This window comes from Phalaenopsis equestris, unplaced genomic scaffold, assembly GCF_001263595.1.
Source record: "Phalaenopsis equestris unplaced genomic scaffold, ASM126359v1 Scaffold198954, whole genome shotgun sequence".
Lineage (NCBI taxonomy): Eukaryota > Viridiplantae > Streptophyta > Magnoliopsida > Asparagales > Orchidaceae > Phalaenopsis > Phalaenopsis equestris.
In genome coordinates this window covers 85,322-103,938 of record NW_018218850.1, presented here as the reverse complement: position 1 = coordinate 103,938, position 18,617 = coordinate 85,322, and the positions used below count along the sequence as shown (strand labels likewise).

The window sequence follows — 18,617 nt, the reverse complement described above, 5'->3', positions numbered from 1 at the left end:
TGGAAAGAGCTCGCGGAAGAGGAAGGAGAAAGGAGAAATGCTATCGGGAGAGGCAAGGTCGCGGAAAAGAAGATCGCTTCCGGCTTCGAACGAGCAGGCTTCGAACGAACAGGGGTTAATGAGGTAAAAAAAATCGCGAAACGCGGACCGCGGGGGTCAGCCCGCGGTCCGCGTGTTTTAGGAAATAGAAAACGCTGTTTTAAATAATCTACCAAAAAGTGCGAACCAAACGGTATGGCGGCGTTTTCAAAACGCCGCCCGCACTTATAAGCTGCCCCAAACGGGCCCTTAGTCTACCAGTTTGTGCAAAATGTAAAATTTATAGAAATTTTTTATTTATTGGGTTTTCTGGATAAGCTGCTCCAAACAGCAAGTCAGATTATTCTGATAATCTGTAGATTATCAAATTATCAAAATAATCTGCTTATCAGCTGATTATAAATAATCAACACCTGCCATAAACAGACTCTTTGTAAAATATAAATTGATTATTTTCTTATAAAAAAAATAGATCGTCGAGTTATAAAGAGTAATGTTATTCCAATAAACATTTAAGTACCTAACATCGATTTTGGTTTTAAATTTTAAGATGACGGGTTGGAAGGTAAAAAATACAACAAAATATTATTATAAAGTTAGGTGGGGCATTTAAAAGAAGTAAATAAAATAATTTTAATTAGTAAATTTTAAATCTTAAGATTCGAGATGTTCATGTAGAAATTAATATTATGTGGGATAAAGTAATGGGTACTATTAAATAAGTTACATGAGATGTGCTTGGAGATTTATAAGGAAAAACTCTCGTGAATAAAAATAGTTTGTGGTAGAAGAATAATATGCAAGAAAAAATAAAAAATAAGAAGTTTTGTTATAATAATTTGTTTAGATGTAAAAAACTTAAAAAAATGGGAAAAATATAATGTTACCCGTAGGGACTGCAATAAATTAATTTGTGATCCTAATAATTCTACTTTTAATGATATTTATAGTGGATTAAGTAGTAAATATTGTGAAATATATATATGTATAAATTAGCCAAATAAAGATAAAAGAAAAGTAATGATTTATTTTAAATAAATTTTATTAAGGATGAAAAAAAGGAACAAAACACTTAATGGAAGAGAATATTCAATATTGGTGGATGAGATATTTTGATAAATTTTTAATGAAGATTTTGAAAGTATGATGAACTTTAGTGATTTTAATACCATAAATAATAACGGTTTTTTATTTGCATCGTTGCATTTGTAACATAGAAGTTGAGATTTTTAAAAATTAAAGTGTGCAAAAGCACTAGGTCATGATGATATTCTACTAGAAGTGTGAAAATATTTAGGAGATATGAAAATTTATTGGCTTATTAAACTTTTTAATATTATTTTTATAACTTAAGAGATGCTTATTGAGTAAAGAAAAAGTCTATTCGTTCAATTTTTTAAGAATAAAATGGATGCATAAGAGTGTAAGTTATAGAGGATTTAAGTTAATGTGTCGTACATTAAAATTATGAAAGAGAATAATTGAAGAAAGGTACGAAGGGATGAAACAATTTCTCAAAATCAGTTTGGATTCATGCCGAGCAAGTCTACTATGGAAGGTGTACATTTATTGAGAGGGTTCATGGAGAAATACATAGAGAGCAAGTTAACAATTTCTCATATGATTTTTATTGATTTAGAACAAATTTATAAGGCTCTAAGAGAACTACTTTGGAGAGTTTTAGAAAATGAAAGTTTTGATATTGTTTATATTAAGTCATTAAAGTATGTGTACTAGAGCTATTGTGTCGGAATATAAGGGGAATTGATCAAGTATTTTCTTATTTCAATTGGATTACATAGGGGATCAACTTTAAACCCATATTCATTTGATTTAGTTACGAATGTTCTTAGTGTACATATACAGGAGGATCTACCTTGGTGTATGCTTTTCACTGATGATATCTTTCCTATGGAGAATACTAGAGAGAGAGTTCAACAAAATTTGATATATGGAGGTCAAATCTAAAATCTTAAAACTTTCTCTTGAGTATATTTAAAAATGAATACATGGAATGTAATTTTAGTGCTAGCAGACGTACTGGCGGGTCTATAACAATTGGTGATCAAGTTAATAAAAGATGTGAACAATTTAGATATCTTGAGTCTGTTGTTCAAAATTATGGTGATATAAATGGGGATGTTATTAGTAGAATTGAAGTTGAATATTTGAAGTAGAATAATGCATTGAACCTATTGTGTGATAGAAAAGTGCTCCTTTGACTTGGAAGAAAAATTTTATAAGATGGTGGTGAGACTTGCAATGCTTTATGATGAGAGTGCTCAGGTGGATAAATTGCTTTGCACTTTGAGACAAAATACAAAATGAATGCATCCTGATAGGGTTGGAATAGCTCCATTAACAAGCAAGATTAGAAAAAATCATCTTAGATGGTTTGGTTGTTGACCGCATTTTGGGTCACGTAGGACTTGCACGAACATCACCTTTTCGTCTAGTGCAGCCACATTAGGCACAAATCTATATATGCCCCTTTTTGGCCTGGCGTGATCAAGCCAGGCTTGGGCATGACCATGCTTAGAAATACCTTGGTGTGGTCACGCCTAGTATGAGCGTGACTACGCCTAAAAGTTTCTCGGCATGGTTACGCAAGCATATCTAGAGTGACCACTCCACTTGATCACTCCCAGTGACACGCCACCAATACATGGTCTTCGTCCATGAAATCGAGCACGACTTGTCGCCATGTTTCACTATCAGCGTTCCTTGGCTCTTCCAACCATCCAATTCATCGTGGTCGTTGACCAACCACCTAATCAGATGGCCACGAAGGGCTTTGTCACCACTTTCCCAGCATATAATAGGCGGCCTTCAGCATTCTGCAACACACAATCTCATGCTTTGACACTCTACTTCTGCATTCTCCACTGCTTCGAGGAGGAAGAAGAAAGAAGTTATCCGACGATCCTCCTTTCCTTTAGTCAGCCTTCTCTCTGTTGAGATTCTCTTGTTTCCTTTTTTAGTTTAAGAATTTATTTTTCTTAAATCTAGTTATTCTATTCAAAAGCCCTGAATTAGGTTTCGGTTTGGGCTGGACTCATCTAGGTTTAACTCAAACCCTAACCTGAACCGTAGCCTAAACTGTAGCCTAAACCTAACCCAACCTTAACCCGAATCCAGCCTAAACCTTAACCCAACCTAATTTTAACTTAAACCCTAACCTAAACTCTAGCCAAAACCTAACCCAACCTTAACCCTTAATCCTAACCTAAACTGAAACCCAAGCCCTAACCTAAACCTAGCCCGAACCCAAGCCCTAAGGTAAACCAAACCCGAACTTGAGCCCTAACCTAAACCTAACCCAAACTCAAATCCTAACTTGCATAGGCTTAACTCTAACCTTAACCCTAACCTAACCCTAACCCAAACCCTGGTCCGACCCAACCCAAACCCAAGTTTGACCTGACTCAACCCAGGATCTACTTGGCTCAACCCAGGTCTACCCAGGTCTAACCCAATCCAACCCAGGTTCGATCTGACCTAACTCGACACAAGTTTGATCCAACCTGACCTATGCCATGTTGGATCGGACCCAACCCAGATCTGACCTAATTCAAAGCAAGCCAAACAAACCTAACCCAGGTCAACCCAAGCCAACTTAAATTAGCCCACGTCAACCTAGGACTAACCTTGGTCGAGCCAGACCCCAAAAAGCTGACCAATATTACATTTGAGCTCAATTACGAGCTGGCCGGAGCTAGAAACCTAGTTTATCTCAGCCCAATCCGGCCCCAAGTCTAATCCAAGGCTAAATACACATGCTTAATTTATTTCTGTTTCATTGCATGTATAATCTTCAAAATAAAACAAAAAATAATAAAGAAATAACAAAACATAAAACAAAAGGAGCGATGAAAACCGGTTTTCACCACATACAGCAACCTAAGTTAGCTCACGTCAACCCAGGATTAACCTTGGTCGAGCCAGACCCCAAAAAGCCGACCAATATTACATTTGAGCTCAATTATGAGCTGACCGGAGCTAGAAACCTAGTTTATCTCAGCCCAATCCTGTCCCAAGTCTAATCCAAGGCTAAATACACATGCTTAGTTTATTTCTGTTTCATTGCATGTATAATCTTCAAAATAAAACATAAAATAATAAAGAAATAAAAACATTAAACAAAAGGAGAGATGAAAAACGGTTTTCACCACATATAAAATCAAATCTTAAAAAATAAAATAAACACAAAAACTAAAGAAAACTCTGATTTCTCACCGTGAATGACAAATCTAAGAGCTGAAACAAGTCATGAACTAATGCCGAATCTCGAATAACATTTAAAACACACCAAGATAAAGATTGAGAACAGAACCTAGATAAATCTCACATGAACCTTAGTGTAACTAACTTAGACACCAAACCAAGGACCATACACTTATCTCAGGTTAGTCTGAGTATAAAAGCCTAAGTTAGTTTGATAGCTACTCTAGTTATTGCTAAGGACTACGACATACAAAACAACAAACCTACCTTTTGCGACTAGACAAAATATGTTAGAGTAACGTAACCCATGGTTGCTGATGAATGTATTTCAAACCACTTCGAAACTACGAATCCTCCATGCTACGACAATTGCATGAGATTCCTGGTTGAGAGGTCAGTCATAGTCGATGTATACCAACGTTCCCGGGATGACTGAAAAACTATGAGCATCTTGACCGGGGATGCATTCCCCAAGTCTAGGTTAGTCCGCCCTTTCATTTCCTATAGAGTCTAATTTTTCATTTCTTATCTAGAAATATTCTCTATCTTATTCTATCCGTAGCTTAGGGTTTCTAACCACTTCTGCCAGTTAGATCTAGTATCATTGATTCCTTCACCTAATCGATTCAGACCTTATTAGCCTCTTCAAAACTCTTCAATCATCACTCTTCGGGTATGGACCCCCTCCATCGGATGGTTAAATCCTTAGATTCGGGCCTTTCCGTGCATATTGTCATCAAAATGTAAGTCCTATTCCTTGGAGCCTAATTGTTCCAATTTGGATCCTCTACCCCAACTTCTGATGATTTGACTCATTACATTAATCAAGAGTTTTTTGAAAATTTCACGGTTTTGCAGATGTAATTAACTACAAGTATTTGCCCTTATATGGAACGAAAACTCTCATCGTCCTAGTGATCAGACCCATTTTTTTAAGGTAATGTTTTTTTCCTTTAGGAAGATATGTTATTCTTCAAAAAGTTGTGCCCGTTCATCTCGATAGAAGTTTGTCAAAAAGTTCTATGGTTTTTGGCGACACAAAAATTCCCCACCATGACTTTTTTCAGGTGACTCTGCTGTGGTGTTCTTGTTCCCTCTCCATCATTTGTAATTAGTTGAATGCTTAACTTTTATTGGACATTTTTATGGTACCATCAAACTTATCTTCGGGTCTTGTCTTGTATCCTTAATCTTCGAGTTCCCGCATTCTCACTTAAACTCTATTTAATGGGCAGGGCTTCAGGACAAGGGCCATCATCAATTCTCCTCAAAAGCTTTTTCAACCTAACTTTGATTTCAAATTTCATTCAATTTTTTTTCTTAAGATTCTACAGTTGACTTTCTATTGATAACTTTTTGTAGACATTACAGGCAAAACGTCTCCCAAATTTTTTTTTTTCACTCGTAAATGGAAGTAACTTGACCATTGACTCAAGTTATCTGAGCAATGGGTCCCCCATCGAGTTTGATAATTTGGGTTTGTCGCGATATACCATCGCAAAATTTCAACATCCCATCTTCAGCTAGTATTGTCGTTACTTCTAAAAAACTTTTCAAATCTCTCATGTGAAGTATTATTCGCATTTTTGGATTGTGACGATATACTACACTATCATGTGAATGCCACTTTTTGCATTTTTCATTTCATGTATATTGTACTTGGGTATTGTAGTGGTGTCTGTTTTAAAATGATTTATATGGGTCATGCGAAGGATCTCAACAATATGTATGAAAATAAATGGCCATTAAAAGGAAAAATTAATGTTATCTCTAAATAAATTTAGTCTTTCACTTTAACGAATTACCCACCCGAATTTAGAAGATCTCCAAAATAGTTAAAATGTATAGTTAAAATATTTGGAGCTGATTAAAAATATTGTAAAACCTTTTGATTGATAATTGATACAGTCCAACCAAACCGTACGTTTCATATGAAATATAATATGTCCGGAAAATACATTAAGAAGCATTCAAAAATCATTAATTAAAAAAAAATTAGACATTCAAAATGAATTATGTTCAGCCAGATATAATAATTCTCAGATAAATGTAGCAAACAAGAATAAAAAATATAAATAAAAAAATGAAAAGAAGGGCGAATGCTTTGATTTTTGAAATGAATAGTCTATTGCTCTGAAAAGCAGCTTGAAGTAAGCATAAATAAAAATTCGGAGTCTAATACATCCCTTAATTGACAAGACTTAAATTTTCTTGAGAAAATTTATGTGATAATATGTTCATGAGAAATTATTGGGATAAGCTGAACTGGTTTGTTAACTCTTGATTAATTTTAAAAATCTTAAAAATGTGAAAATATATTTTAAATGTGCAAGGCTAAGGATTTTGACATATACTTAAAATGAGGGGTTAAATAAATATCACGTTATTTGACATTAACAAGAATTTGACCTGAAATGACGCATGCATACGAGTCTGAGAACTCCACAAGGAGACTGTATAAACTCTATAAAAATTAATTAATTGTGACATGAATATGCATTACATCCATCATGGATCTCATTGCAAACATCATGTCTCTTTTGTCGGCCATCAAGACTCTATCAGTCTACCCGGAATCATTTCCTGCCAATAGGTTGTAGGAGTAAAACGTTCGCACGACCTTCGAAAACAAAATGTGTTTCAAACTCTATGAGAGTCGATCATTGTAGAATCATCGAAATATCGAACTCAAGTTTGAGATTTGATTTACTTTGAAACTTTGAAATCTTAATGCGAATCTAAAATCTAATTTACTCTAAAGGTCTTAAATCTAAAAATTTGATTTACCTGAAATCAAATCAGAGATATGGCCTTCCTTGAAACTTTGATACAATTTCAAATCTCATCACCGTTTCTATGAATAAGTCCTATAGAACAGTTTTTAGCTTTTAGACGACAACAAATTTCTCATTTATTTAATTGTAGGAATGTCGTCAGGAAAACTCTTCGTCTCTTTTAAAGACAATGTCTCTTTGAGAATTGATCAGACACAATTGACAAATATCAAGTCCAAAGCAGGACTTGCAAATATCAGTATTCCAAAAGCAAACTTTCTCATCGATTTCTTCACAAAGGAATGCTCTAGTGATGCAATTCTTGGAAAATAATTGGAAGAAATTAACTCAATGCCATTTCAAGGAAGGGACAATAAGAACTTTCGTCCCAGGATTTTAAAACAGACGACGTAATGGAATAATAAGGGTAAACAAACTAGAAAACTACATGTCACGACAACTGGAGAGTCAGAAATCCCAAAAAAAATATATATACCGATCAACGAAAATAAAGTATCTACAGAGTTTTCTTTAGCAGTCGAAGACATTAATGCCATGAGGAATTCTTCTACCAGATTACCGACCAGAGAGCACGTTCAGTCACCTTAGACTAAACCTACTGATCAGCTGATGAAATGTAATGAATAAACGTTCAAACATGTCGAGAAGAGAATAGGTTGAAAAGTCAACATACCAGAAGGGTTGTGACTCTAGACGGACGTGTTCACTATTCCAGAGCAGAAACACAACATTAGAGTCTTATGTGAGCTTTGGATAATTGGCCGGCAAGGTCTATTGAGACAACATATTTTTTATGAACCTAAATGATGGTTAAATAAGAAGGGCAGGACTACTTTGCAGTTCGGGTGTTTCCATAATACCGAATGGGACTCCCGAGGTCGCTTGCCAATTATTGTTTGCAGCATGGAAGTGGATCTACTCCCAGTAATATTCAAATACATGATTAATAAACTGGTTACATGAGAAATTCTACCACCACCGTCCACGTCGGATAGCTGCATAGTTAATATCTACAACAAGAGAGATTATATTCCATTAGACATCAATCACTGCGACTTTGTATGACCTTTCTGTATAGTCTTACTTGTGAGTGAAGGTGATATAGTTTTTGACAGCGAGATCTAAACATTGGGCCCAGGAAAATTGAACGGGTCGTGTTCTATTTCCTTATCATGAGGGTCAGTTTTGGTAATGGGTGGAAAGAGTGCTAACTTAGTCAAAATTTGTATACCTTCCGTCTCTAAATAACGGGTTTCCATCACCTTCAGAAAGTTGAAGAGCTCGAAACGACTCTTAGCTACCTCCGAGACATTATGTTACAGAGTACTAAGCAACTGCAACTTTGAAGATCTGATAATTTTCATGTTATGATGTCATGACTGTTGATGTTTGTTTTGTGTTATGTTTGTAAAAATTGTTGTTTAGTTAAATACAAATATCCGATCACAATGAAAAACAACATATTTTCTGACTAAGCGAGTGTGATGTTGAATGAATCTTGAACTATGAAGATGATGTTTAGACAAACATATAAATCAATTTTTAGATTGATACTGGTCTGGAAACTTCTAAAGTTAAACATTTACATAAAAAATCTCAAGTTTCTTTCCAAATAAACAAAACACAACAATCAAAATTGTGATATTTAAATATCAAAACTTCTCTTATTCTTGAGGATGTCATTCTTAGACTATCTCAATCATTATTTGGTAATGTATAGTGCCCCATGCGGTGTCCTATATCCAAACAAGGCTATAAAATTTGCATTTATCAAAAAATGGAATAACACTTTACCGCTTTAATTCAATAAATCAATCCAATGTAATAAAATAATAACACAAAGACAATGCACGACGAATACAGTTTGTACTTCTTCGGGTCTATTGGAGTTGGAGCATGCCTCACATTGCAACAGCACTATGGGACTAGGTTGATTGATCTCATGCATGTTGAGGTTGGCTCTGGAGATCAATCCTTTTGACTAATTATCTTCTTAACTTAGTCTATTGCACATTGAAAGAAGTTTAGCTTTGACCCATAAGAAGTTGGAGCATGCCCCCACGTGGACCATCATGATGTGTTCAAGTTGGTTGACTTCAAATCAATTATGACTGATTTTGTTTGTCAATCCTTTGGGCTAGTAAACCTAAGATGCGATGAATCACACATATCCCTTTCAGTTTAGCCCAACGTAACCTTTTCATTTGAACCAACTTCAAGCCCATTGGAAGGAAACATGATCTACAGTTTGATCCTTCTAGTACGATTGAAACATAATAATACAGGAGTCCTTTTCATTTGAACCAACTTCAAGCCCATTGGAAGTTGGAGTACACCCACGTGGCACCAACACAATGTGATTAGGTTGATTGAATGTTCTAAAATTGTCAATTCATTGAGTTACTAAATTTGGGTCGAAGTATGTCTTACTCATCCCTTATGTTCATCGCACACTACAAATGGTTTGTCGAACTTCGTTTGATCCTATTCAAACTCTCCACAAATTTGTCTTTGGTCCATTGGAAGCTGGAGTAATCACGATGTGACTTGGTTGATTAATTTGAAGCTAGTTAAGGTTTGTTTTGTAGATTAATCATGTAAATTGATAATTTTGAGTTAAAATAAATCTTCTAATTTACTTTCTCTCAGTCCAACTTATCGTACACCAACGAGATATTTGTTTCTTCCTTCAGAGCCTGTCAGTTTTGGTTGGTCTACATTCGACCACAACGGAATTGACCTCTTAACTGAGTAAAATTAGGATAAGGTTATGTCTATATAACTGCTTCGTAGAATCATTCATTGCTTGACTCTTTGTCAGAATGCCGCACCTGAAGATAGAGTGGACTAACTCAGTAAAGTCGATAGGGCTAGCTGATGTCGATAGATTTTCGGCTCCGATCAATTTCACAGTTTGAACTTGTAAATCTAGGATTGATGAGCACCTTTCCACACATATAGTCTATTTAACGCCTACATAATATGTTTCCTTTCCCAAGTACTTGAATTGTTAATCAACAAAAGGTTAGTTATATAGTCTACACCTTGACTGATTAAATTTGAGTATAATCATTATCTTCTAGTACGATTGTTGAACAACTTGGGACAAAGCAATTAGATCTGGTTTGGTCTTGACCATTCGTTTCTACAGATCTAGCCGTTGATCCTTCGAAAGTTGGAATATGCCTCGTATTACACCTTCATGGTGGTTAATCTGGTCATTGTTACGGTTGTTGATAGAAGTTAATGTTTTGGCTTAGTAATTCTGAGTTGAGATAAATCTCTTAATTTAGTTTAAGTCCTTGGACACCGAATATACATTTTTCTTTTCTCAAGTCTGTAAGTCTTGCTGACACATCAGTCTCAACACAGGCTGACACATTGACTCTGTAAATTTAGGATGGATCCTAGTATAGCCATTGCACACTACTAAGTTAGGATCGCTAAGCCTTTCTTGTGTGGATTAGAGGAACATGTTGGCACTGACTCTTTTTTATTTAGATTAAGCCTTGAAGCGGTCCCTATACTAAGCAACTTGGCTCATTGCTTTCACAGTATTTTCGAGTGCGGTAAAGTAATGCCTTGAGTAATCTAAACTAAAGTCTGGAGCAAACAACTTTCTTGCTAGGAAATTTTCTTAGTTTTAGTCATTGAATGCCTATACAACAACTAACACAAGCAACATAATTACACAACTTATACAACATCTCAGTTCATTGACCTCAATCCCCTCATAGGATTCGATAAGTCGATGTCTTGACTCTGTAAACATATTAAAGTATGTGCAACTCTCTGGTATAGTCATTGCACATCGCAGAAGAACTCCTAGAAGCCCAAAGCTCAATAACCAACTTCTAATATAATCGGGTCAGAGCTAATGGTAGGTGCCAGCCCCTGAACTGTCTGCTTTAAACTGAGCACTTGACTTTCCTTTAGTTTAGATCCCCGTCTCATCTATCCTGATCAAGTTGCACCTATGCACCCTTTAGGTTTAGAGTAGATTCCTGTATTATTTTTCCTAATGTGTCCAAACGCACATAAGTTCACATAGAAAATTTTCATTATAATCAAACCAAATTCTCCTGCAAAAATGAATCAACTTAATCATTTGAATCTTCCCCTATGATTAGTTTCAAGATGAATGATAAGCTTCAGCACTATTCTTTTTGATTAGTCCTTTTGTCTGTTCCCTAGGTTAGATGTTAGTTTCCGTGCTTTCTTTTCTAGTATAAATATATTCTCTTAGTTCTTTTGATTAGCTTCAGGATGAATGATAAGCTACAACACTGTTGTTCCAGATCTTCTCATTTCGTCAATCTCTTAGGTCGGATATTAGTCCCCGTGCTTTTCTTATTGGTATAGATATATTATCTCAGTTTTCTCGACTAGAGTTCAGGATGAATGATAAGCTCTAGCGCTGCCCTTCTTGATTTTGTCATTTCATCTTTCTTCTAGGTTTGATGTTTGTTTCCGCGCTTTCCTCTCTAATATGGTTGAACTCTTGATTCTTCTCTGAATAGCTCTCAGACTGAAGGAATAGCTCTCAGTAGCATGTATAATCTTCAAAACAAAACAAAAAAAACAATGAAGAAATAAGAAAAGACAAAAAAAAAGAAGGATAAAAACTTTCCACTACAAACAAAATCAAATCTCAAAAATAAAATATACTCAAAAACTCAGGAAAATTCTGATTTCTCACCATGAATGACAAATCTAGGAGCTGAAATAGGATATGAATTAAATATTGAACCTCAAATATTATTTAAAAAACACGAAGATAAAGACGAGATCAGAACCTAGGTAGATCTAATATGAAGCTTAGGTTAGCTAACTTAGATTTCAAACCGAGGATCATACAGTTACCCCAGGTTAGTTTGAATATAGATGTCTAGGTTAGTTTGATAGGTACTCTAATTAGTGCTAAGGACTAGAACATACAAAACAACAAACTATTTCTTGAGAATAAAGAGAATGCCTTAGAGTGACGTTACACATGGCTACTGATGAATGTATTTCAGACCTCTTTGAAACTATGAATCCTCCATGTTGCGACACTTATGGAGGATTCTTGGCTATGAGGTCCGTCATAATCGACAGATACCAATGTTATTAGGATGATAGAAAGCCACGCACATCTTGATCAAGGACGTTATTTCAAACGTCTAGGTTAGCCTGCCCATTAGAATTCCTTATAGAGTCTAAAATTTCATTTATTCTCTAGAAATCTTCTCTACCTGACTCTATCCTCAGCTTCATATTTTTAATCAGTTATGTCAGTCAAATCAAATGTCCTTGATTCATCTTCACTTGATCGAGTTAAACTTTATTGGCCTCTTCAAAACACTACAATCATCGCTCTTTGGGTATAGTTGCCCCCATCGGATGGTCGAATCCCTACATTCAAGCCTTTCCCATGGCACATTGTCATCGGATTGTAGGTCCCATCCCTTGTAGCCTAATTCTTCTAATTTGGATCCTCTACTTCAATTTATAACGATATGACTCATTACATTATTCGAGAGTTTTCCTTAAAGCTCATGGTGCTGGAGATGTAATTAACTATGCGGATTTTTCCTTGTAGGGAACATGACCTCATAATTAAAATAAATTTTATCTTACCTTTGTAAGGTAAGGGACAAAACCTTGATTCCGTAGACTGACGAAGGCTCTCATCATCCGGGTGATCCCATTTTTATCGTAATATTTTCTTCCTTTGGTAATATATGTTATTTTTCGAAATGTCGTGCCCGATCATCTAAATATAAGTTTTTCAAAAAGTTGTACGGTGTGTGGCAACAAACAAAAATCTCTCACCATTGGTCACATTAAATATTGACCATTTGATGAGATTGTTAGGAGAGCAGAGGTTTTAGATTTGATTAATGTTAAGAAAGGTAGAGGTCGACCTAAAAAGATTTGGGCATTTATAAAAAATGATCAAAATTTATTAGAATTAATGAGAATATGATACTCAATAGGACAATGGAGAAAAATGATTCATGTAGCCGACCCTACGTAGTGTGATAAAGTCTTGTTGTTGTTATAATCATGGGAATTGTTTGCGTGATAATGTTACATCTTTTTTCCTTGGCTTCATTATGTACCATTTGACAATATTTTTACCAGTCATTATTAGAGATATTTATACTGTTGGCACTCAGGTGTAATAATTAATGTTTGGGGCTTTCAATCATACAAATTATATAATTTACTTTTAATTAAACTAAATTCATAATAATATTGCATACATAGGTTCTTATGATTTTAATTAAATATATCTAAAAATTCAAATCATTGATTTCGAAATGATTTATTTAAAGTTTTGTAATTCCACATGTGAGTTCGTATGTTTGTGATATATCTTCTATGCATAATCTATGCTTCTTACCAAGGTATATTTTTTCTTACATTATAGACGTCATGGTCTTGTAGAATGTGTAATGATGAGAGAACATGAGTGTCACAGATTTGATACACACACCATCAAATGTTTTCCATTGCTACTAAATCGTTGTGGAAGGACTTTCTTGTCAATTTGCTGATGGGGCCTTGATGAGAATCATTTTATTTTTTAAATTATTTGCTCATTGAATTGCTTTAATTGTTTTAATTCCATTGAGAGGAGGAAGTCTTCATCATTATAGAAGGAACTGAATCTTATTTTGCCTTGCTTTGGAAACTCCTTGAATATAGAATGCAAAGTATCTTCGATTGGTGTGTTCAAATTAAAGAGAATGTTTTGAGTGTGGACAGAGAGAGAAGATGTATTTGTTGGAAAAAAATCCTCAGGAGGGGAAGAGAGAGAATGTGGGAGAAATATGTATATTTTGTTTCACATAATTTATTATAAGTTCAAATAATTTCCATTTGAGGTGTATTTATAGAAATTTGATTACACATTTAAATTAAATACAAAGCTTATATATATAACAGTCCTAAACTCCTGTCATTTGATTTAAAATATTGGTAATCCTATCAGTTAAAGAAAAAAAAACATAAGTACAACCTCAAACTAATCCAAACACTTATATTTTCTGAAAGTATTTTTCTTTTAGTGCATCACTGGGCCTAGGATGTTTGAAGCAGCAAAAGCTTGAATTATGTTGCATTCTTTCTCTTAAACCTTTCATTGTCTCCACAGCACATACTTCCTGAACCGCAAATTCCTTATTTCAAGAGGAATTTTTAGGAACTGAGCCAAAGATGAAAGGAAGGAACCGTCAAATACTTGAAATTTTTTTAAGCTTTTCCATCATCCTTCCATCTTTCAGCTAACTGTCTTCTCAACAATTGTTCTGGTCATTCCAATTTTTAGCTCTATGGGCCTGTTTAGACATCTTTAACATGGCTTGGTGTGCTATTATAATTTTCTTGTTGGGGCCGACTTTACCATCTAATATTTGCTACAAGATCATCATGCGTATGTCTCAACTGAAGTAATCTAAGCACAATATTTAATTTTACTGTAAATTCTGTAGCGTTTGGCCTTTGTTCAACTTCTATTCCTGCTAAATCATATATTTTCTCTTATTCTACCAGAAATGACCTATGGGCACTTGGGTGTACGTTGTATCAGATGCTTGCTGGATCTTCTCCCTTTAAAGATGCTAGTGAGTGGCTTATCTTTCAGAGGATTATGGCCAGGGATCTTAAGTTCCCTGATTACTTTTCAGATGAAGCAAGAGATCTAATCAACAAGTTATTGGTATGAAATTTCACTTGCATTTTCCTTTTATCCTTTGGCAAAACTAGTACGCAACTACTGTGTAATCTTACTCTGATTTCTGATGTAATATATGTGTTCTTGAAAGAGTATGGTATTGGGCTTTTGAAGGATTTGGATGATCGTTTTTGTTGGTATGTGGGAGTATCTTAGGTTTTGTCTAGTGATGAGGTCATCCAAAGTTTGAGGGCTAGGTTTGGTTGAGAGTTACACTGAGAGATGTAAATGGAAATGGTAATGAAAACAGAAGCATCACCAAAGGACTACATAGAATCATACATATAATGGCGGCTCTCTCAAAGAACTCCTAAGCAATAAGAAATCTACCAAACTATTTTCTCCAAAAACTTTAAAACAAGCACCAGTAATTTTTACTTCTTTTCATTTAGTTCTTCATGGTTACACAGCACTTGTTTATATGGGGAAATAATTGACATACCAGCTAAGCACGAGGAGCTGTTGTTAAGATTTATGGAAGGTATAAAATCATTTAGAATGTAATATTTATTTTCCAATGGAGGGAGGACTGACCATTGTATATTAGGAAGATTTTCAAACATCCCATAAACAGAAATTGGATGTTCTTCAACAGATAACCAGCTGCCAAGTTTTTACATGAAAAGGGAGTTGTCTTCGTTCTAACATACGTTTCTTTTATAAAAGAAGAGTAGTCCATCATGGCTTCAATGGAAGGTAGAGTGATCTTTCAATTAAGCATATGTTGATTCCAATAATGACACAGGATGATCATGCACATTTTAACTTTGATTGAAGCTGCTTTGATTGACCTTCAACATCAATCACTTGTCATTTGTGGAAACAAGCCGTTAATGAAATTAATGTGTGAAAATTCTGTATATTCACATTTGGAATTGGACTTATATGTTGCATCTCTTTACCTTCAACTTTACATGGTTAAATCATAGTCTTCACAGGATTTGATGAGCTTGCTTAAAGCAGCATGTGACCAAGCAAGTTATTTTTGACAGAAGCTTGATCTGTTTCGAATGAGGTTGCGGCCCTACAAGGGATTTAACTTTTATATTATGCTTATCGAAAGCCATAGTAGTAGAAAGACCATGATTAGAATTTGAAGATTTAGGTGGTGCATATGTTTTGGTTCTTGGTGGTGGAGAACCTATAATTGTTAGGGTGGAGGTTGTTTTAATGGGTGGAGAACTTTTTATGGCAAGGGATACCTTGCTTCTATTTTTTAATGCATTGAGAGTATGTTTAAGGGATGGATAATATTACATAAGTGGTTCAGTAGAATTTTTGTTGGTTGTGTCGTGGATTGTGAAATTTTCATGCATAAGGTCCACTTCGATATTTTTAATGAAATGGAGTTTTCAGTTATCAGTTAATTTATGAAAGCTAAGAAGTAATTCATGTCTTCAATCTTTTATGTTATGCATCTTATTATTTAATGTGCAATGTTATAATTAAGTTTATTATTCCAGATTTTTCTTAAATCTTTTTCATGATTTGTGCTATGATTCATTGAGACATATTGGGGTGATATGATGTTCCACATGAAGTTATGAATGAAAATATTTTATGTCTAATGCACTTCTAATCAACCTAATAAGGACAAAAATATGCAAATAAATTCTTATTAACCTTAACTTTAAAAGTTACTACAAACTGGAATCTTGACATTGATATCTGGTTGAATTCTTCGAATCTACTTATTTAATTTTTAAATTCAAGATCGCCTTGTTGATTGTTATCTATACTATAGATTTATATGAGAATCAAACTTCATCAATTTTCATGCTAATTTAATCATTCATTAAACATGTGAAAGCTTTAAGGATGATTGGATAACCCCTTTTAAAAATATATTTTTACTTGTATTTGACCATTCTAAGATACTAAATATAGACCAGAGATTTCCATGTATTTGATTTCAATCAATTTGAAAATTTTTGCATATTGAGCTCATGATTATTTTCTCATTATTTTGAAGCAATATTATTATAAAAAATTTTAATGCATTTGATGGACGAGCAAATGAACTAAAAAATTCTTCAAATTATTAATGCTCCAGCTTTTTTTGATATTAAAGAGAACATGTATATTTGACAAATGGATGGTGGAGATATATATTGGAATATTATGGATTTTGGACGATAGGGTTCTTTGTTCTCAAACTCTTTACACCAGTTATTGACATTCTTGAGTACAACAACAACAACAACAACAACAACAACAACAACAAGCCTTTATCTCACTTATTGATGCTGGTTACATGAATCCTTTTTCTCCATTATGTCCTATTGGGTATCATATTTTCATTTAATTCTATTAAATTAAGATCATTTTTATACATGTCCATGTTTTTTTATTTCTACATCTTCTTTTCTTAACGTAAGTCAAATCTAAGCATCTATTCTTCTAACTGGGTCATCAGATGGTCAACATTTAATGTGACCAAAACATCTAAAGCGATATATTTGATTCACATTTCGTCATTAAGTGTAAAACTATTCATCCACGTGAGCATTTTTATCTCTGCATCACTTAATTTATGCTGCTCTTTTACAGGGCAACATTCTGCGTCATAAAACATTGTAGCTCTCAAGGCCATCTAATAAATATTTTTTTAGGTTTAAGTGGTACTTTTCTTTCACACAATAGGCCCGATGCATTCCTCAACTTCAACCATCGAACTTGAATTCTACTAATAACATCCACATCTATATCACCACCACTTTGAACTATTGGCATGCAATATCTAAAGTATTTACTCTTTTTAATGACTTGATCTCCTATTATTACAAGCCTGACACTAGATCTACCACTAATAAAATTACTTTCCATGTATTCAGTTTCAGATTTACTCAAATGAAAGCCTTTAGTCCTGAATTCTTTTTTTAGTCTTAATCTATAAGAATGATGTCACACCTCAATTGGCCCCTCATTTAAGGGCCGACTGAGGTGCGACAGAGCCGACAATTTGTTCAGACCAAGTCTTACCAGCATTCGTCTTGACTTTTATAATCAAGACTCATTGAGAGTGATAGAATTAGTCTAATTAGGTCACCAAAACATACATGATATAATGCATTTTATAATTCATTATATACATACTCGATAATATGAAAATCATATAATCCAAAACATAAAAACCATACAGAATTGCTAAAGCCAATATAATAAAAATACGCAGCCAAAACTATCGTGCAAAAGTTGCACAAAGACACACATGACTACTATCTCCGATGCTCATTGTCCATACCTAAAAGGTATTGCGGAATGAGCAACAATGAACTCAGAGAAATAATCAAGATTAACATAAGATTTTATACATAGAGGAAAAATAACGTTCACGCTCATAGGAAATTGTACATGTCTGCACATGCAAGTAATAACATATTAGCATGGTTCTTTGTGCAACATGTACATGTCTGCACATGCAAGTAACAACGTCCACCGCTTCTAAATCACGTAAATCTCACAATGCTTGCACATGTACATTTCTGCACATGCAAGTAACAACGTCCACCGCCTCTAAATCACGTAAATCTCACAATGCTTGCACATGTACATTTCTGCACATGCAAGTAACAACGTCCACCGCCTCTAAATCACGTAAATCTCATAATTTGTTTTCTTTCCTTTGCTTTGCTGCTTTCGCCGCTTTCCCAAATCACATGAATCTCATGATTCTTTTCCTTTTGCTACCCTTGTTATTAATCTGTGCAGACCTTTATTCCGACTACTCCCTTTCCTTTTTCTCTTTCCCACATTTAGCACGAAACTGCCTTCACTATCTATATGTGAGGCCAAAGGGTTAGCAAATCATGTGGCTCCTCGATCTGTAGCCAGCAAAG

General features: G+C 34.5%; 1 protein-coding gene across 1 annotated transcript in view; it reads left to right on the top strand.

The window, feature by feature from the left end:
• The window catches only part of LOC110035671 (3-phosphoinositide-dependent protein kinase 1-like), a 70,674-nt gene that overhangs the window by 34,023 nt on the left and 18,034 nt on the right, over window positions 1-18,617 (top strand). Inside the window, exon 7 of the mRNA XM_020739940.1 lies at window positions 14,598-14,763. Within this exon, the coding sequence (XP_020595599.1) occupies window positions 14,598-14,763 (166 nt within the window). The remainder of the gene's footprint in view (window positions 1-14,597; window positions 14,764-18,617) is intronic.